Source organism: Protopterus annectens, chromosome 7.part0 (genome assembly GCF_019279795.1).
Source record: "Protopterus annectens isolate FY-2018-M chromosome 7.part0, PAN1.0, whole genome shotgun sequence".
NCBI classification, from domain to species: Eukaryota; Metazoa; Chordata; order Ceratodontiformes; family Protopteridae; genus Protopterus; species Protopterus annectens.
Window position 1 is genome coordinate 1185404083 of NC_056739.1, and position 22750 is coordinate 1185426832.

At 42.3% G+C, this 22750-nt stretch overlaps 1 protein-coding gene across 1 annotated transcript in view; it reads left to right on the forward strand.

Moving 5' to 3' along the window:
* Positions 1 to 22750, forward strand: part of BTBD1 (BTB domain containing 1) — a gene marked incomplete in the record, with an annotated part of 873751 nt that overhangs the window by 373055 nt on the left and 477946 nt on the right. The window contains 1 exon segment of the mRNA XM_044077796.1: positions 8493 to 8685. Coding sequence (XP_043933731.1) covers positions 8493 to 8685 — 193 coding nt within the window.

The following is a 22750-nucleotide window of genomic DNA, read 5'->3' on the forward strand; positions in this document are numbered from 1 at the left end:
TGAGGGGAAGGTCTCCAAGATTGCCACTTGAAGATGTCTCCTTTGGAGACATTCTAGAAATCCTCAAGTAAAGAGGTGGCTGGTCTACTGGCAACACTTCCCCAAGAAGAGTAGGTATTCCTGGAAGCTTTTGGAGATGGCCCATCTACCTCTTGGGTGACTCTGCACACCGATGAGCTCATTGATTTGATTTCTTGACAGACATGGAAGGAACCGGATTCTGTTGAACTGAACCCCAAGAGACCAGACAGGATCCTAGCACCACCAAAGGGCAAGAAATTCTGCAGCAAGGAGAGTACCATTTGAAGCCATGGTTGTAGCAGTGGCCACAAAGAAGGAACTAGCAGAACAAAGTTCCTCTGTCCAGCCTGCCAACAGGCAGTCTAGGGCACTGGCCAGGTTCAGGAAGCATGTGTATGCTTCAGCGACCTTTGCACTTCAGTCACTGAACTGTTTGGCACACTTCTAGACCCCAGATGGATTTGATTAATGAACTTACAAAATCCCTCTTTGGAGCCATTACTTCTGAGGCAGTGTGTTAGATTGCCAAACAGTTGACTACCCTACATTCTGTTTCAAAATCATCCATGAGGCTCATCTCCCATGCAGCTTTGAAGGTACCTGAAGGACAGCGCGTTCAGGCTTTTCCATTTGGAGACATACCTGGATGTGCCTGTGTGATTTTGTGGAGCCCTTCAAGTCTTACTTCGTCAATGCTGCTTTTGATGGAAGCTCTTTATTTGCCCCTAAAGTAAAGAGGATAATATCCAGGTGTGAGCAGGGGAAAGTAAAACCCTGTCTGCTGTAGATCTACATTTTCTGACCCCTCAAAGGACCTTTTGTAGGAATCAGTGAGGGGTCTCTTCCAAGATCCATATGGAGATAGTTCCCCCTAATAGTAGATGCCATCCACGCGGCAGTGACAGCTTGCAGAACCAGGGATCTAGAGATACATTCTCTGACAGGTCATACCAGTACTCCTAAAAAGGAGGACCAACTGTCCACCTCTGGAGGCAGTTGGGGGTCATTTATCATTGCACCAGAGAGCCTGGCTAGAAATTACAAAAGATTCACGTGTGCAAAAAATTACCAGAAGTTATGAATTACCTTTTCCCCTATCTCCCCCTTCAATAATAAACAAAATCCCTGACATTCCACCCAATCAGAGGGAAGCAGCAGCACTAGAAATAGACAAGCTACTAGAAAAGAGAGTAATCCAAGAGGTCCCCCCAGACCAGAGAGAGTCTGGATCTTGCTCATGATTGTTTTTAGTGCCAAAGAAAACAGGGGACTTGAGACCAGTTTTGGATCTCCGCATTCTGAACAAGTCAGTTCTGTACACGAAGTTCCAGATGGTCATGGTTCAGTTCATTCTGTGGAAGGATGGTTGGAGGTGCTCTGTAGATCTTCAGGAGGCATGCTATCACATCAAAATGAACAGATGCTCCAGAAGATATCTATGCTTATGGCTGGGAGACCATCGTTACCAATTCAGAACTGTGCTCATTGGTCTCACCACAGCCCCCAGAGTGTTCATTAAGTGCATGGCAGTAGTAGCACCTCACTTGAGACTACAGGGATTCGGGATGTTTCCATACTTGGACAACTGGCTCATAACCGCTCCAACCAGGCATCATCTTGTCAAAGCATGAGATTATGTACTCCACTTATTCTCTCATCTGGGAATTACTGTCAATTGCAAGAAATTTCAACTTAGACCAAATCAAATAGTACAGTTCATTGGAGCATTATTTGACACTGTATCCATGATGGCCTCACTCCCTCTAGCAAGGATCCAAATCATTTGATTCCAGGTCAAAAAGATCATTCAAATTTATTCTGTTTCAGCACAACTGATCCTTCAAGCATTGGGGTCAATGTCTGCTGCAATAGTTTTGGTTCCACTAGCAAGGTATCACATGAGAATTCTACAGTATAACCTAGAGACTCGGTGGTCCATTCTTCACAAACCTCTATCCACCCAAATCAAGATAACTCAGGCCTGCAGGAATTACCTCCTATGGTGGATATACTCTGATCAGATTATTGCAAGGTCATCCCTTTAATCTCCAGCTACTACGGATGCTTCCCAGATTGGGGGGGGTTTCTTGGAAAAGAAAGTCCAAGGTACATGGTACCCTGAAGAGACGAACACACATATCAATGTCCTGGAGGTGAGAGCTGTCTTCCTAGTGTAGCATCCTTTCCAAGACACTCTTCCCTCCAGAACTATTGTGATTCAGACAGACAATATATGTCAGTGGTTTGGTGCATTAAGTACATCAACAAACAAGGAGAACCAAATCTTAACCCCTGTGTTCAGAAGATATGAGAGTTTGGCAATGGACGATATAGTTAATTCGTTTTCTGATAGCAACGTATATTCTGGGAAAGTCCAGTGTGATCGCAGATAAGGTAAGCAGGTCCATTCTAATGCCTCAAGAGTGGTCACTCAACAGGAAAATCACGGAAAGGATTTTTCCATTGATTGTGCCAATCTTGCTGTGACCCCTTTGTATCTTCTCCCAACAACACGTGCAGCAGGTTATTTGCCCTAATTCCCCCACTGGGGAATCACCGAGGAATGCTCTAATCCACAATTGGTCCTCCCAGTCTTCTCTATGCCTACCACCCAGTACTTCTAATCCCCAAATTTCTTCAGAAAGCATCTCATCTGAAATGCACAGTTATCCTCTTTGCCCCTTATTGGCCTCGTCAAATTTCATTTCCTTTTCTTTGACCTCTTCTACTTCACCCTCCATTGAGGCTGGGTCCAATTCCAGACCTTCTCTCTCACCCAACAGACTTGATACACCTGGACATTTTAGGTCTAAAGTTGACCGCATGATTTCTCCATCCATGCTAGACAGGATCTCCTCCCCTGTCTGCCACATTGTTTTATCTTCCCATAAAGCTTCCACTAGAAAAATTTACAAAAGTAAATGAAAAAAAATTGTTTTTTGGGTGCAACAAAAAGGCATTGACCCTTTTTCCGCACCATTACCTAAAGGTTTTGAATTTTTGCTGCAATTTTTAATGGTGCTAGCTCCTCAACTCTTAAAGTTCAGTTAGCTGCCATTTGCAGTTCTCAAATAGGAATAAATAATTCAACCTCTGCCTCTTCCAAAGTTTGTAAGGCCTTCACAAGGGGAACCTTTCTTCTTAGACCTCCTTTTTAAAGACCCCCCTCACCTGAGGGATTTAAATATTATTTTACAATCTTTGACTCAGTCCCCATTTGAACCACCAGCTAAGTGCGAACTAAAATGTTTGACATGGAAGACTATATTTTTAGTGGCCATTACTTCTGCTTAGAAGAGTCTCAGAAATGCAGGCCTTCTCTTCCAAGCCTCTTTATTTGATTTTTTCATAAGAATAGTGTATTCTTATGACCCCCCCCCCCTGCCTAAGGTGGTATCAAAATCCAATATCTGTCAAACTATCAACCTTTTCAGCATTCTTTTCAAATTTCTCAAGTAGAGTATATGTTGCAGCTGTTGGATGTTCACAGACAGTTATTTTTTTTCTATATAGAACCAAATGTTTCAGTAAATCAAACAATTATTTGTCTCCTTCGCACATTCAAAATTGGGCAAATCAGTTTCTAAAGTAACTTTTGTGAAATGATTAACTTGATTTGTATTTCCTATGTGTGTAAGAAGTCAGGTTTGTCTCAACTGCCTTCCCTCCATCCCCCTACCAATTTGACTTGGAAGGATTGGAAGATGCTACAGGAACCAATGTTCCCTTATTTTGAGCTCCAGATGATATTTCAGTTTCATTTTATGTTATACAGATTTAAAAGGCAGCAAACAAGATCTGAGGTATGTTAAAAACTGAGATTGCCTGTTTTCGTGAGTGCCTAAGTGAAGGCATAGTGCCAAAAGGGTTGCGTTCTTGGCAATACCCTACTGGCCTAGTGGATGGTTCACCATTCCACAAAGACTTCAGCTTTTCAACAGACATGGCTGCGAGCTTTTAGAAATGATATGCAAACATTATGAACTACAAGCCACAGAAATTATGCAGATAGCTACCAGCTTAAATGAGACAATTCAACAGCATTCGAATTTTATTCGTTACCAATAGGACTATGACAGGATTTTCTTTAGCATAGACCAATATATTGATAAAATTAAGGAAGGAAAATGCAAGAAATTGAAAAGGGACAGAATAGCGTACAGTAACGGGTTAACATACCCTAAACCTCCCCCCTTCCAGAATAACGTTAATTTTACTTCTATGGCTACTCTTCAAAGTAACATCATAGGCCAAAATGAAGAAAGAACTAATATTAATGAAGAAAATGGATTTAGTAAAAATAACAACCGATCTTTTTACCAAGAGAATGATAACCTTGCTGAGCAGGTATCCCATGTTGGGACCCCACCGCGCTCCTCAACTTTTCGGACAGGAGCCTCTCATTACAATTTACGGAAAACCACTTATTACAGCCCCAACTATCGGAACAGGAACAACACCAACAACCGAGGGAGGAGGGGGAGGAAAGGAAAGCCTGGATACTGCAAACCATTTGACTATTTTATACAATTCATCCAAAGACTTTAAAATTTTCAATTTTTCTTCAGTTTATGTTGCACCAAGTATTATTGAATTATTAGCCCGAGGTCATTCATTTGTTCCTACCTGTTGGGCTAATTTAGTCACAATTATTGTCGATTTTAAGTTGTTTTTGAGGAAATTAAATTTGTGCATGTATTTTAGTAATACAAATCCAGTTGATAACGAGTTTCATATAGCAAGTACATTTATTCCACCGACACATCCAGTTTTGGCAGCCTTTGAATTAATGTGTGAAAACGACTTTAGGAATATGCTTTACTTAAACAGTTTAATGTATGACCTAATATTTCCAAAGAGGACAGATTGTCTCTCACATTATTAAAAAATACTGCTATTCGGTTTATTCAACCTGACAAGGGTGGTGGTTTGGTTATAATGACACAATCACAATATGTTGAGAAAATGGAATCTCTCCTCGACAATACTGCTTATCAATTATCTTCCAAGAACGAAATGTACCAAGCGTATAAAATCATAAAATCTACATTTAACGACTTCTTTATAGAGGGAAGGGATTGACTTGACTACATTTAATTATTTGAACATGCTTGCACCTAAGATTCCTATTCTTTTCGGCATCCCCAAGATTCATAAGTCCCTAATTAATCCCCCCCATGCGACCACTAGTAGATGGACGTAACAGTATGACATATCCATGTGCCAAAATTATTTATTCAATTTTGAAAAAATATGTACTGAAAGAAAAAAACATATGTAAGGATTCGTGGTCTTTTTTTATATAATATCAACAACGTCGAGTATAATGATTTATTTAATTTTTTAACAGTCGACGTTAAAGATTTATGTACATGTATACCACACACAGAAGGTATCGAATATGTTAGCTATATGTTGAGAAAGCACCTACACTTGAGGTAGAATTAGTTGAACAAATGCTTGATTTAGTGTTGTCCTACAATTTTTTTACCTTCAATAATAATATTTATTTACAAAAAATAGGCGTGGCCATGGGTTCACCTTGCGGCGCTAGTTTCGCCAATCTAGTCATGGCCTGTTGGGAACAGGATATAACAAGTAGAAATCATGACCTTACGAATAAGATCAGGTACTATACACGTTTTTTTAGATATTTTTATTCTAATCGAAGGGAATGAAGATACAGCACATGAATTAGTATCATTTTGTAATTCTAGTTCTAACTTTCTAACTTTCACATCTAATTTCAACAGACACAGGATTAGTTATTTAGATGTAGATTTAAGGAAGGACCTTAAAAACAAAGTTTACTATGCTAACATACACAGGAAAGATACCTATTCTAATACTTTATTACACTATTCAAGCTGCCATCCCCCTTATCAGAAAAAGTCTGTTGTAAAAGGTCAATTCGTATGGGCGGCCCGAATGGGGTCAAGGAACGATGACTTTCATGATGAATGTAGACTTTTGTGTTCTATGTTTACCATGAGAGGTTATCCTAAACACCTTATTGATGAAGTTACGTCTGAGGTTGGATCAAAAAGAGAAGCAGGTACCTATATGCCGATTCTTAATGCCTTGAATCAAGTACCCGTCCCTGTAAGTACTAGTGAACCTATGTATATTAATGTTTCTTTTATTACTCCCTATAGCTTAGACAGCAACTTTATTTCTCTCATCATTAATAACAATTGGAACATCATATCTAATGATGGTGTTCTGAGTAAAAAACTACCACCTAAGCCAAAGATTGTCTGGAAAAAAGGGAGAAACTTGAAACAGATATTACAAAACAATGTGTCACTAGGATCACACAGAGTGGGTATGTATCAGTGCAATATGTGTAACTATTGTGCACATATGATTACAGGGCAGACATTCACAGTAAGGAACACTACATATGACCTCAAATATAAATTTAACTGCTTGTCAACCAAAGTAATTTACTTGGCACAGTGCCAGGCTTGTCCTTCATTTTATTTAGGAAAAACTGACAGGAAACTACGAGAACGGGTCTACGAACACTTATACGCAATTAAGAAAAAGAAAACAGAGAATGCACTTGCTAAACATATTATTGACAACCCTAGCCATAATTTCAACTTTAAAGCAATTGATACCATATCACCTGATAGCCGTGAAGGACCCTTCGAAGTCCTGTTGGAAGTACTAGAACTTTTTTGGCAGATTAGGTGCCATGCCAATGCCCCCCCAGGCCTTAATGAGACTATCCCATTATATCCGTTACTGAAATTGAGAAGTCTACGACGTTGATATATACCATTGTTATATTATATACTCTTGGGGGGGGGGGGGTCTGCTTACTTTGTTTTTGAAGTGAATTTCTGTACACTACCGCGCACTTATGGAGAAATTTGACCTTAGTAACCCTGCATTTTACCTTTTATATAGGTTTACTAGTTGCTGTTTGATTTTAAATTTATCGTTTACATGTTGACATATATATTTTTATCATATTTCTTTTACAATTACAATACATATGCTTTCTACATGACCTGGCCACATTAATTGCACTATTTAATAGTTCTTTGTCCAGGTGTCACTGTGTATCCTGAACATATATTTATGACTTTTGTTAGACTTTGTAGTTAGGTATGTGTTTTAGGTGGGATTCTGACCAGACTATTGTAGTTCTAATGTGACTTTGTACCATCTTTCAATAGCAATTTCCTACAACAACGTTCTTTCTTTTTTGTAACCACTCGATATTTTGATGTGACTTATTTATATATGTATTTAGTGCTCAAGTTGAGTAACTTTTGTACATACTGGTTTTTGTTGGTTACTGCTCATTCCTTAGTCTGAAACATGTAGTAATATATAGATGTGATTTGTATTACCATATATAACTTATATATTTTTATATTTGTTTTATACTTAGTATTTATTTAGATACTGTAATAATGACATCTTAGTGATGTTTTTAATCTTTTTAATGGTTCTGAAGTTTTGTTGATTTTGTTTTAAATCCATTCATAGATTCACCTCATTAGTTGTTAGGACACTATACCTTTAACTAATTGAAGCATAGAACTGTAACCTAGCAACGGCACCTTTTTGGCGCCAAAACCAGTATTTAAACCTTGGTTTTTGTCAGAATCTGTTTGTCTGAAGAAGTCCCACTACTAGTGGGACGAAAAGCGCTTCACAGTATTGGTTCAATAAAGCTTTTGGAGAAATCTTTTTTACTACTTGATTCATATAGATATTTTGTCACATAGGACCTCTTTGTGGACATTTATTTAGCATCTAACATAACAGATTTTATCCTGAATTCTGTCTACAGCAGCCATTTGAGTGTGGAGAATTTACAAGTGTGGACTATACAAGAATTTCCTTGGCGTTCACAAGTACAGGGTAATTTTGTCTTCTGGTTTTTGTTTTCACTTGTTTGTTACTTTTTGCGTTTGAAGATCTGAGGTATGTTAGGGGACTGATGCATTATTGGTAAGGGAGGAGCTCGAGAGTTTGCATTCTGTGAGCTGGAAGAAGTGGCCAAGTCAGATCAGCGGGTCGTATCCCCGAGCCCATATGGTGAAGAAGAATGAAAATGGACAACACAGATGGAATGTTATGGTGATTACATAACTTGTTTTTTGTTTGTTGTAAATTTTGTTCTTTTTTTATATTTTGGTGTTCTTTTAAGTTAGGTTAGGGTTCAGGCACACTTGTTAGTAGCTTCCTACTCCAAAAAAAAACAGCAAATGACAATGTAGTTTATACTCCCTTTCACAGGAAAGCTTCCAGCTGACATTGTCAGCATGGAAGGATCTTTGTGCCTAAAGTGGTAATGTCCATTTGCTTTTGAAGTCTGTCTAGATTAAAGTCTACCTGCAGCTAAGTTCCACATATTACCAGTTAACTTCAGCAGTGATCATTTTATTTCAATATCTATTGTTGTGCTGAATGCTCTCATCAACTATGCTTTATTTTATTTTTAATCACAGGTCCTGCCCAGTCAGGGATACTATCAGATCGGGAAGTGGTAAATTTATTTCTTCATTTCACTGTTAATCCCAAACCCAAGGTGGATTATATTGATAGACCAAGATGTTGTCTCAGAGGGAAAGAATGTTGCATTAATCGATTTCAGCAAGTTGAGAGCCGTTGGGGCTACAGTGGTACAAGTGACAGAATTAGGTAAGTAAAAGGTTGTATGTTCTGCTCCTTTTTTCACATTTCTCATTATTTTTTACTTAAAGGGAAACTAGCAAACAGTTTGGTGAAAATAAAGTCTGACACTGAATGGAATATTTTTGCAAACCGATGCATTCTTGACTGTATTCAGCACTTCATTATAAAACGTATCTTTTGTTTTTTGTTTAGCCTTTTCCTGGATATCTTTAGCTGCCAGAATATAATTGTTTTTTAATCCAAGCACCTAAGTATTTTATCTTTTGCTTTCCCCATAAATATGGGTATTGCTAAACCAGTTAATGTGTGGGATTACAGATTACTGCTGTAGCTTTTGTTTTATCCTCATCTATTTTATATCTTGAAAAGAATTAAACTGTCTTGCACTGTTCCACAACACTGAAATGTCCTTTTCTGAATTTATCAAATGCAAAATAATTTCACCTGCAGATAAGGCTGATTTCTCTTGAGTACCATACCAGTCATACCCATGAATTGGCGAGTCCCTTATTTCCTTTACGAATTACTCTAATTATAAGTCAAGTAATACATGAGAAAGATGACACCTATTGCTCGCCAGGTCAGTATAAAACAAGCGAGCATCCTGGGTTCTTGTTCAAACTGCTTTATTGTATGCAAACACGTCGTAAATTAGGTTAAGTCACTATAACTTATAAGCAAACTAGCTATCGCACATAGATGTTAACATTCTGGCTGCACCTTCAAAATGGCACTGAGGCTAACATGCGCTTGGTGTTTATATGCACACACACATCTTGAAAATTCTTCTTAAAGGTACAACACACCTGTTATTCTACATCCTCCCTCTTTGAGAAAATAAGTTAGGCATTGTCACCGATAGCAACGAATATGCAGTTTACATAGAAATGATTTTCATCATGCACTTATACAAAGATCAATGCTAGGTGCTGATATAGTTCCTCCAAAGGCACACACCAATGAAGCAAAAACAGAAATCCTGGAAGAACACTGCTGGATGCCTCAAATAGTAAAAATAAAGACTTTTAATAAAAACTTGTGCAAAACAGATTAGCGCTTTCGGGTTGATAGCTCTTCATCAGATGAATAACAGACATCAAAACTCACAATTTAAACATACCATCTTCCAATCAGCATCTAATAAAATACCCGCCTATTTTTCAGGGTGGGTTTCACTGGGATGACATCATTAAGACCCGGCCCCCTGTGGGCCTTGAGCTGTATAATCCATCTAGATTCAATTAATTCAGTTAGTTGTTTGATGTCTCCACCCCTTCTCCCCAAGCTAACATTAACTATAGCCCTAAAACTAAAATTGTGTGTGGGATTATCTTGAGTATGTCTAAAGAGGGCATTGTGCTGATCACTGTTCCTAATGGCAGATACATGCTGTAGGATCCTGACTTTGAACATATTGTTGGTTTTGCCATTAGGAACAGTGATCAGCACAATGCCCTCTTTAGACATACTCAAGATAATCCCACACACAATTTTAGTTTTAGGGCTATAGTTAATGTTAGCTTGGGGAGAAGGGGTGGAGACATCAAACAACTAACTGAATTAATTGAATCTAGATGGATTATACAGCTCATGGCCCATAGGGGGCCGGGTCTTAATGATGTCATCCCAGTGAAACCCACCCTGAAAAATAGGCGGGTATTTTATTAGATGCTGATTGGAAAGATGGTATGTTTAAATTGTGAGTTTTGATGTCTGTTATTCATCTGATGAAGGGCTATCAACCCGAAAGCGCTAATCTGTTTTGCACAAGTTTTTATTAAAAGTCTTTATTTTTACTATTTGAGGCATCCAGCGGTGTTCTTCCAGGATTTCTGTTTTTGAATTATACAAAGATAGATACATATATACAACTATGTCCAAGTTGCTGGGTATTTCTCACAAGGCTTTGAAATGCGACCAAATCATGTGACATCAAATTTGGGGTCTGGTTTAGCAACTGGAACTGTGTCTGCTGACTGTTCAATCTTAGGAACACTGGAATCATCTGCAGGAACAGTATCAGGAGTCAAGACACGTTCGGGAACAGAAATATCATCTGGATTGCTCTGAGAGAGTCTTTATCACGGGTACAAAGCTGCAATATAGGTTCTGCTACAGGTAGAAGATGCCTGCGATTTCTCCTGTACTCTACACCGTTGGATTTAACAAAATAGTATCTCAGCTCTGCACAAGTACTCATTACTTGACCAATATGGTCGAAACCTTTTGCTGTTTCTATCCTCACTATTTCTCCTTTTTTCAGTGGACGAAGAAATCTGCTTGACTTGTCATAGCTGGACTTGGAAAAGACACTTTCTAGATAACTGGGCTTTGATGGCTTGCTTATTGTTAGCTTTAGGCCTCAATAAACTAGAACTGATAGGTAATGTTCTGGTTTGCCTAGATAGAAGTCTCTTAACAGGTGAGCCAATTATATCGTCATGAGGGTATGTTTCTGAGATTGAGTAAATTCAAAAAAAACATTGGTGTTATTACACTTTGACTTTTCAGCTAATTGCTTTGCACTCTGTACTGCACATTCAGCAAAAAATTGCTTTGCACTCTGTACTGCACATTCAGCAAGTCCATTTAATTCTGGATACTCTGGACTACTAGTACATGCACATAGTCCCATTCTCTGGCAAATTTCTGAAACAGTTGACTGGTAAGTTGCATACTATTGTCAGGGATTAATTTCCTTGGACTGCCATGGACTGAGAAATGGCATTTCAACTTAGTAATGACTGTAGTAGAAGTTAGATTAGGTAGTAGATCGATCTCAAACCAATTAGAATAAGAGTCTACCAGTACTAAGTAATGTTGATGGTTCCACTTGAATATGTCAGTAGCTGCAATTGACCAAGGTAGATCAGGAGTTTGAGTTAGCTGAAGTGGTTCTCTTTGCAAATGTGCTTTAGTACTGTTACATGCTGAACAGGAAGAAAGTGCTCTATCAATGTCTTTCCCTAGAGAAGTCCAAAATACTAGTCCTATCGCTCTTTCCTTAGTAGATTCAGAACCCAGGTGACTGCGATGCAAAATCTGGATATATTCTTGTTGTAAGGAAGCAGAAACAACAATTTTAGGACCTTTGAAAATAATACCATCTTCCATCAAAAACTCATCTCTCTAAGGAAAGTAAGATTGCACTTCTCGTGGTACATTTGATTGATTTGAAGGCCATCCAGCTCTGATATAGTAACTGAGCTCTGCAAAACTGGATCAGTCACTGTATGATCTCGTAGCTTATCAAGTCTTGTGGTAGAAAAGTTACACACTTCCATGACATCAAAGTCAAAATTCTCTGCGTCAAGCTGTTCTATTGTATTTCTGGGTGATCTGGCTAAGGTATCAGCCAGATAAAGAAGTTTCCTTTTGTATAGACCATTTTTGAAGTTATACTTTTGCAATTTGAGCATCATTCTTTGTAATCTCACTGGAGCTGAATGCATAGGCCTCTTTTTAAAATGGTAACTAAAGGCTGATGATCAGTTTCAATCTGAATTTCTCGACCATAGATATAATCATGAACTTTGGAACATGCAAACACTATTGCCAAAAGTTTTCTCAATTTGAGCATATTGCATCTCAGCCTGGGTAAGTGTTCCAGATGCGTAGGCTACTGGTCTACCCTCTTGAAGAATAACTGCACCTAACCCAAATTGTGAAGCATCGCAGGAAAGAGTTACTGGTTTGCTGACGTCATAGTATCTTAGTGTTGGTGGAGCAGCAATTTTCTGCTTAAGAACTTCAGATGCTTTCAGGTGCTGGTCTAGCCATGACCAAGTAATGTTTTTATGTGCGAGCTCTCTCCCTAAGGTGCTGTGAACTCTGAAGTCTGGTATACACTTGCCTGAGTAATTGACCATACCAAGAAGATGTTGTAGAGCTTGCACATTGTCTGGTGCTGGTATTTCAAGAATGGCTGCTTGCTTGGACGGGTCTGGTCTCAAGTCCATACTTGTAAACAAATGACCTACATATACAACTTTCGGTAGTCTGAATTTGCATTCAAAGGATTGAGCTTGTAAGTTCACTTCATGTGCTCTGTCTAGAACTCTTAAGATTTCTGTCATGCTCTGCCTCACCATTGCCTCTGAACAGTATATCATCTACTATTATGGCACAAGGATAACCCGGAAAAATGTGCTCCATTGCACGCTGAAAGTTTTCATTTGCAGAATTTTTATTCCAAATGGCGTTCTGAGGAATCTGTATCTTCTAAATGGAGTACTGAATGTAGTCAGTAATGAAAAATGTTAAGTTGTCTATCTCGCCTTCATTCTTGCTGGTTGGGTTCGGAGCTGATCCTCGGCTCCGACTCTGCCATCTTCAAAAGCTCGAGAGCTGCTTACTGGCTCGAGGCCCCCCCCATATCCCATGATGCCTGGTGCTAGATACCCAGATCTCGTTTGCCGCTTCTGCTACGAGGTTGCGATTACTGGCTCAGGTCATTTTTTTTCACTTTATTGATATATATTTAGAACTTTTTGTATATTATTAGTTAGAATACTTAGTGTTCATACATAGTTGTAGTATTTGTTAGTGTTTAACCCCTTGAAAACTCGTTTTCTTCTTAGAGAGTTTTCCCCTCTGTCCCCCACTTCCGTTTTCCTTTTTAAGATAAGTCATTTCAGTTAGAGGCTTATCCTTGTTTCCTTTTTTAAGGTAGTAACATTTTTTCATTAGAAATTGTGGTAGTTGGTAGGTCCGTTTAGACTTTCTTATATTATAAAGTGTGTGTGCTGTTAGGGTGTGGTAACTTGTGTGGACTGTGTGTGTTTTCTTCTAGTTACCTACTTCCCTTTGTACTCTTTCTTTGTATTTTGATTTTTCCTTTACAGGAATGTCTAAAGACATGAAAGTGTCTGGATTCAAGAAGTGTGACTCATACTGTCAGAAAATGTCACTGACAGATGGTCACACTTCTTGTGTCTATTGCTTGGGTGCCCTACACCTACAGAACTCTTGTTCGGTGTGTCACGCCTTTAGTCCAAGAGTCCTGCAGGAGCGTAGGAATAAGCTTATCCTTAGGGGTTTGCTTAAACCTGATGGATCACCGGCCAAGGCTCAGTCAGTGAAACCTTCCAAGCCATCGAAGCCGCCGGCTCCCAGTTCGGAGCCGTTGTCGGGTGTGGCGTCTGCTTCAACTTCGGTTCCGGTTGGAACCGAAGTACCCATCTCCAAGCCAACTTCGGCTCTGACTGCAGCCGAAGTACCTAACTCCCAGCCGGCGCCGACTCTTCTGTCGGAACTGTCAGGGAGTCAAAAACGCTCCAGATCACCATCCTTAGAGTCGATACATTTGGCTCCGGGGTCACCCTTGTTGCAATCGAAGTCATCGATCTCAATCTTCTTGGTCGTCTAGACTATCTGACCATGATTTGGAGAGACTGGTGAGCAGGCTTTTAAAAGCGCAGGCCCTGGCTAAAATGCTATCCAGCCCCCCTCATCAGGGTTCGGCTCTACCTGTCTCTGCAGTAGTTCCTCCTTCGACTCATCTCTTGAGCTCAGAGCTGGAGCATGCTGAGGCTAGGATCGTGGGACCGTTGGCACCGATACCTCCCCTTTTGGTTCAGTCGTCGGCTCTGATCTCTTCCATGGTGCCATCCTTGGGGGGATCTGGGTGCCGGGACTCCCTCATCGGCTCCGAGGGGGCGAGTGGCACCGGATCCTTGTCCAACCCCGTTCTCCCTCTCGGAGCTTTGGCGCAGGTGAGTTTGGCTCCTACATCGGCTTCAGAGCCGTCTCTCTCGGTGCCGGGAAGGATTCTGGTCTCTTCGGAGCAGGAGCCTTCTCTGATATCGGGAAGAGGCGCCTTTGATGTCATGAGGAGTGTGCTGGCATCTGAGTCAGCCTCATGGTCAACCTCATCGGCTCCTCCCCCCATGGTGCCTGCTCCTGCCTCTGCCCCTCCTCCAGACCCCAAGCGTGGGGAACAAGAGCTCCAGGGCACCCCATTGGGTGTATCTTCCTCTTCCGAGGCCTCCCCCATTTATTCAGAGGAGCCCCCTCGAAAGAGGAAATGCAAGAGGAAGTATGTCTACTCCCATGAGTCTGTCACTTCGGATACCGACTTGGAGGAGTCTGAAGGGTCCCTGAGATCCCCGTCTGAGGACGTCTCCTTCTCAGACATCCTTGAGATTCTTAGGCAGAGGGGGAACCGGACTACCCTTAACCCTTCAGAGGATGAGTCTGTATTCCTGGACGCGTTTGGATCCTGACCCTCCACTTCCTGGGTGTCTCCGCCTTTCGATCCACTGATGTCTGTGGTGGCTCGAAAGGTGTGGTCAGCTCCAGACACAATGGAACCAACTCCCCGCAGGCCCACAAAATTTATTACTGCCCCACAAGACAAGCAATTTCTGACCAAGGGTGTTCCCGTTGATGCCATGGTGGTAGCAGCGGCCACAAAAAAAAGAGTTGGCTGAAACTTTTTTGTCTGTCCATCCCCCTAATAGGGAATCTAGGACGATGGACAGATATGGGAAGCAGATGTTTTCCTCAGCGACCTTCTCCATGAGGTCGCTGAACTATTTGTGTCACTTTACCCACCTTCAAAGGGATCTCCTTAAAGAGCTAGGAGATACCCTTCAAGATCCATCAGCTGCGGGGGCCCAGGCTAAGGTTGCCTCCCAGCTGGCGACTCTTAATTCGGTAGTAAACTCCTCCATGCGGCTCATCTCTTATGCAGCCGATGGCGTGAGTAGGGCCGCAGGCACAGGCGTGGCTTTGAGGAGGCACGCTTGGATGCGGTTATGCAACTTTGCGGAACCCTTCAGGGCGTCTTTCACCAACACTCCTTTTGATGGTTCTGCTCTGTTTGGACCACAGGTGAAGGATACCCTTACCAGGTGTGAACAGGAAGGCAAGATTCTCTCTGCTGTGGGAGTCTGTTTTTCCACTCCTTCAATACCATATCCCAAGGGTCAGAAGAGTGGGAAAATGTGGTTCCGGAAACCCCAGGGAGCCGTGCCTGACACACATGGAGAGTTCCCCTCCAGGGGCAGAGGAGGGAACAATTGACACCGCCCTAGGGGCAGAGGGGGTCCGCAAAATCAGGGCCAAAGAGAATCTTTCTCTGACAAGCCCTTCCAGCATCCCTGAAGTGCTGCCCGGCTGTCCACCTTCGGAGGCAGTCGGGGGAAGATTATCGCTGTACCCAAAGGCCTGGCAAAGTATAACACAAGACAGATGGGTACTGTCTATCATATCCGAAGGCTACAAAATCCCCTTCCTTCGCACTCCACACATACCCAACAAATCCCTTCCAGATGTTCCACCCAATCTATGGGATCAAGCAGTTCAAGAAATTTCAAAACTGCTAAGAAAAAGAGCCATCCAGTCAGTCCCAGCAGACCAGCAAGGATCCGGAATTTACTCAAGGTACCAAAAAAAGACAGTGGACTGGAGACCCATTCTGGATCTCAGCAGACTAAACAGGTCTGTTCAAAGAACGAAGTTCCGGATGGTCACGCTACAGTCCATTTTACCCTTTCTGGGTCAGGACAATTGGATGTGCTCCATAGATCTTCAGGACGCATACTACCATATCAAAATGGACAGACGCTCCAGAAGATTCCTCCGCTTCTGGCTGGGAGCCAGTCATTATCAGTTCAGAGCTCTGCCCTTTGGTCTCACCACAGCCCCCAGGGTGTTGACCAAATGTTTGGCAGTAGTTACCGTTTACCTGAGACGGCAAGGATTCCAGGTGTTTCCATATTTAGATGACTGGCTCCCAGGCATCACCTGCTGCGAGCCAGAGACTACACCATCCAAGCTTACTCCAAACTAGGCATCACAATAAATTTCGAAAAGTCTGCATTGTTGCCTTGTCAATCTATCACCTTTATAGGTGCAAACTAAAATACAAAGGACATGTCAGCGAGACTTCCAGTAGACAGAGTGTTAGACATTCGACGACATGTGCAGATCTTATTAGGATGCAAAAAAATTCAGGCCAGATTCGTCCTAAGAAGATTGGGTCTCATGGCAGCGGCTATCATACTAGTCCCCCTTACACGTTTTCACATGAGAATTCTTCAGTGGATGGTGTTCACACAATGGTCCTTCCAGCAACTCCCAATGGTCTCACATGATAATGATCACACAGTCATGCAAAAACCAACTTGTTTAGTGGATGGTTTCCCCATCATTACACCAGAGCAGACCATTTGTTCTTCCTCCTCCAGTAGCTACGGTAACCACGGATGCCTCCCTGATCAGGTGGGGGGGCATTTTCAGGACAGAACAGTCCAAGGCACCTGGCAGCCTCACGAGTACCATCTGCATATCAACGTCTTGGAGATGAGGGCCGTGCTTTTAGCGTTGCAAGCTCTTCAGAACTCTCTTCCAACCGGGACCATTGCAATTCAAACCGACAATATGTCAGTAGTATGGTACATCAACAAGCAGGGCGGAACCAAGTCCTACCCCTTATGTTGAGAAGCACTCGGACTTTGGCAGTGGGCGATCTCTTCCCAACGGTTTCTGATGGCGCACATCCCTGGAAAGTCCAACGTTATAGCAGACAGGCTGAGCAGAGCAATTCTCATGCCTCACGTGTGGCCTTGCTGCGACCTTTTTGCCACCCCCTTCAACAGCAAGTGCGACAATTTCTTCTTTCTCCTCCCTCTTCCCGGACACTTCCCCAGAGATGCTCTAGTTCACGATTGGCCTCAGGGACTTCTTTATGCATTCCCTCTGTTTCCCCTGATTCCCAAACTAATACAGAAAGTAACCACATTGGGATGCAAGATGATCCTCATTGCCCCTTACTGGCCTCGACAAATTTGGTTCCCGTTCCTGCATCATCACCTTCTGGAGCAGCTCTGGACCCACTTACAGACCTCTTGATCCATCAATTGGGCAGGCTGCACCAATCTCTTCAATCTCTCCAGCTCACTGATTGGTTGCTCCACTTCCAACCTTAGCCAGGCTTCCGAACATCTCCTACTTGGTGCGTGAAATCATCTTATCCTCGCATAAGTCTACCACTAGAAAAACTTATGCTAGTAAGTAGAAACGTTTTTCCTTATGGGCAGAGACCAGGAATATAGATCCCTTTTCAGCCCCTGTCCACCATATTTTAGAATTTCTAGCGGAACTTTTTCGAGTTGGATCCTCTTCTGCCATGATTAGAGTTCAGCTAGCTGCAATTTCAAACTTTCATACTGGCCTAGCTGATACAAGCATCATGTCCCATAAGCTTTGTAAAGCCTTTCTTAAAGGGACCACTGTACTCAGGCCCCCAGTAAGAGATCCCCTGCCTCCTTGGGATCTGAATTAGATTTTAGCTTCCCTGATACTGCCCCTCTTTGAACCTGCAGCTTCTTTTTCATTGAAGTTTCTTTCTTGGAAAACCCTTCTGGTTGCAATTACGTCGGCTAGAAGAGTTTCTGAACTTCAGGCTCTCTGTGTTCGTCCTCCTTACCTAGTTTTTCACAATGATAGAGTTTCTCTTCGGACTAACCCTTCCTTTCTTCCAAAGGTTGCTTCTGATAATAATTTGAATCAGTCCATTGACCTACCAGTGTTTTTTCCAAATTATTCCAACAAAGCGGAATACAAATTACATCAGTTGGACGTTCATAGACAATTACGCTTTTACTTGCATAGAACCAAGCAAATCAGAAAATCAGACCAGTTGTTCCTGTCCTATGCTGAGGGTAAAGAAGGCATACCGGTGTCGAAAGTAACCTTATCTAGGTGGTTGACATCTATTATTACATTTATATATCCGTTAAGGAATAAAAAGTTTCCTGCTAAACCAAAAGGTCACTCCACTAGAGCTCTAGCTACTTCAGTGGCCTTTCAGGCAAGATTGCCAATGGAAACTATTTGTGCGGCAGCTACATGGGCCAATCCTCACACCTTCATTTCACATTATAAGCTGGATGTGGCCTCCAGGGGCAGAGCTGATTTTGGTTCCATTGTTCTGAAGAGTCTGTTCCGATGAGCCAGCCAGGATTGAGGTGCTAGGGATGCTGTCCCGACCAGCAAGAATGAAGGCGAGATAGACAACTTAACATTAAGACGTTATGTACATACCATAACGTTCCATGTTAGTTGTCTTCTTCTCGCCTTCTTTCTTGCATCCCACCCTCCATCCCCCTATCCTAGTAGACCAAGAAGAGTTTCTTATGTTTTTTTTTTTTTTATCACTGGCTGAGTCTTCTCTGGCTATTACTTCTCACTATCAGTCTCTCCAGTAGGTTCATGCATCCTACTACAGTTTACTGTATTATTATTATTATAATTGTTATTATTATGTCTGTAGTTAGGTTTACCAAATGAGATCTGGGTATCTAGCGCCAGGCATCATGGGATATAGGGGGGCCTCAAGCCAGTAAGCAGCTCTCGAGCTTTTGAAGATGGCCGAGTCGGAGCCGAGGCTCGGCTCCGAACCCAACCAGCAAGAAAGAAGGTGAAAAGAAGACAACTAACATGGAACGTTATGGTAGGTACATAACTTCTTATTTGCGATCAAGCATCACTTGCCAAAACAAACTCTTTGCATCTAAGACAGAAAAAACAGTGGGATGTGGTATCGGCTGCAACCTCTTTGACTGTATGCATGGGATGATGTGGTCTTTTCAGTGCTTCATTCAAATCTCTTGGGTCAATGCATTTTCTGATTTCATCTGAGCCTTTTCTATGAGCTGCTACCATGGGCGACACCCATTCGGTAGGTTCTGTAACTGGACAAATTACACCTTGTTGCACCATTTTGTCCAGCTGAGCTTTGACTTTATGCTGCATAGCTATGATAACTTTTCTTGCTGTTCTGACCACTGGACTGATTTCTGGGTCTAATTTCATGGAATACACAACTGGAAGTTTGCCCAATCTGTCATCAAAAACATCAGCATACTCTGAAAAAATAGTATTGGTGAAGCTGAAACTAGGACGTGTGCTTATTTGATTAACTTATTTGGTAAAAGAACACAGATTCATTTTCTCTGAGACACAATAACTGCACAGGTCTTTGAACCACATAGAACAATAGGCTGTAACAGTGCTTGGCCACATAAAATGAAACCACTACTGAGCCTTCTGTTTGAATTTCTTGTCTTCCATAAGCTACAAATTTCACACAACTAGTCACATTTAGTTATTCACCAGGTCTGACCCTTGCAAAAGTATCTGCAGACATGACATTACACTTTGAACCAGTGTGTACTTTCAGCTCATTGGATTTAATTGATCCGGACAGTACGTAACACTTCTTGCCAGTAAATCTACTGCATCAGTCTTTTCACCAATTACTGACACACCATCTACATAGGTAGACTGTTGCAGGTCTATTTGATTAACTTGATTTTTGGAGTGCCTGTTGTTTGTAACTGTATGAGGCTTACCCGATTTACAAATCTTTGAAAATGGTTCCATTTCTTACACTGTTGACATTGCTGATCAAATGCCATGCAGTTTTCTCTTCTGGATTCATGGCTGGCGCCACAGTTGTGACAGTTAACAATAAAACTTGATTTAGGTTTTGCTGATTCACTCATGCTGTACTGAGGAATGTCTGTTTTGCACTAGATATCCTTGGTTCAGCACTGAACATGCTCCTTTAACCAAACTGTTCTTGGAATGTGCTAGAAGACTGCGGGTTTTACCTGGAAGTCCTGCAGGGGCTGCTGCTGCCACGTGCTTAGGCCTGCGTCTGCCTGTCATATGTTGCATGTTGTCTACATGAGCTCTGGAGCCTACTGAAACCATGCCCTTAACATTAGCAGCTATATTTGTATGCCTTTCTGTGCAACTTCATGAATCTGACAAATCTCATTGGCTTTACTCAGTGTTAAATCACTGTCACAGAGCAAAATCTTTCTCACAGCACCATTATTAATACCACACACACGAGTCTGTCCTTTATCAACTCATCCTTTAAATCACCAAACCTACATGTTTTAACTTTTTCTCAGGTCAGTAATATAAGCTGCAAAAGTTTCCCTTTGCTTTTGATCTCTCGTGTAAAACAAATGCCGCTCTAATGTGACATTAGTCTGGGGGTTACACATTTCTCTGAATTTACGCTTTAAACACTCTGGGACTTCCCTTGATTCAGCCTGCACAATAACACAACAAGATGTTCTTCATGTGTGTTATCTGCCTGCAGGTAGCCCTCAGTCTATCTGCCTGTAGGTAGCCCTCAGTTGGCCCAAATACCAGAGTCTTGGGATTTCTGCATCGGATGCTGTCACCTCTTCCATGATGTCAGGTTGTCAGGGGTATAAAACATGCAGTCGATGCCATTACATCAGTCTTTCTTGCCGTGAAGGAACCCGAAGCAGAAGCAGTTCGCAAGTGCCGGTCGGCCGCTATCTGACATTTTCATTTTTCGAGTTTCAAACCTGAAGTCTTCTAAAGCTAAGTACCCCACTGGGGATCCTTTTTTCTTGCTCTAACCGATGTCAGAAAAAGTTAACTATCGTCTTGCCTGTGGAAAGCAAATACCTCACAGAGATTTTCATTCTTACTGCGTCACCTGATGTCCTTCAAGAATGCAACTGCAGTCATAACATATGGGTTGTCCTGCCTCAGGCAGCCCTCGGTTGGCCGGATTCCAAAGTCTGGGTCCGACGTCGGCTGATGTCGCATTTCTCTCCGACGTCAGAGCGGCTGGAGTACATAAGCATCAGCCGACGCCATTTTCTTCAGTCTTTCTTGCCGCGCGGTGCCCGAAGCAGAAGCAGTTCGCAAGTGCCGGTTGGTCAGCTCCTGTATTCTTCGATTCCGAAGTCATCAAAAAAGCTAAGTACCCCATTGGGGACCTTTTCTTGCCTCAGCCGATGTCAGAAATTACTGAAAGAGTTAACAATTGTCTTTCTTGTGGTAAACAAATACCTCATAAGGATTTCCACTCTTACTGTCTTCCTTGCCTTGGCCCAGACCACAATGTCTCGGCCTGTGTCGCCTGTGCTCACTTCAATATGCGCACTCTTAGGCGCCGGGCGGAGTTCGCTGAAGATTTTTTCGGCGAAAAATTTGCTTATACAATGCCGTCGGAACTTCTGACATCGCAAACTCCCAAGAAACGAAAAGACCGGGACCGACATCCTCGGCCCGCGTCTACCTCCGACTCCACGCCTAAACCTACCGCAAGTGCTCCGGTTCCTCCAGAGACGGTTATTCCACCGCTCCGAACCGAAGACACTGCATTACCGACTACTCCGATACCGGATACCACTCCGACGCCAGTTATAGATTTTCCTCCGGATACTGAAACCGAGGAAATACCCGAGACCATTGCTGTAGATAAGGTCACTCCTGCATGTGGAGCTGCCAGGCCTCCTATGGCCATGTCTATTAAGGCCTACACTCGGGCTAAGGCAGCCAGCAAGACCAAGCACCTTACTGCTAAAGCCTTACCTCAGCCTACTCCAGAGACACAAATCATGACTATGGCCGCAGACTTAATTTCTATGATTAGAGGTTCACAGGCCCATCCTGAGAGAGGATCCCAGCCTCCTCCTGATAAGAGGCCCCGGGTTGAACCCTCTGACCCTATCCCTTCAGATGAAGATTCTGAGGACTCTGTCCACTCCGATGGCCAGGAAGAGCTCTTCCAGACCTATGAGGACTCGGATGCAGAGGATTCCATTCCCTCGGCCTCCCCTCCTGAGGATATTTCTTTTGGGGAAGTTCTGCATACCATGAGGGAACATTTCAAGTGGCAAGGCCAGGAATATTCTGATTCCAGAAAGCGCCTTCGAACTTTCCTTAAAAAGCCCCAGCACACAGGCCCTTAGCAATCCCTCCTGTGCTTGATGTTTTGGATGATTTATATTCTGACTCCAGTGTTACCCCTGATTCTCTTCTTCCTGCTCCAGCCAAGCCAGACAGGTATTACAGGGTCCCAGAAACACATTCCCATTTATTCAGGGCCCATACTGTTGATTTGGAAACTATTTCTCAGGGACCTAAAGGTGTTTCAGCTCCCACCTCTAAAAACCCCTTGCCTTCCAACAGGGAAGCTAGGTCATTAGAGAGATGGGGGAAAAAGGTCTACACCTCCACTACTTTATCTATGAGAGCTTTGAATTGCCTTTTTCATATGTTACAA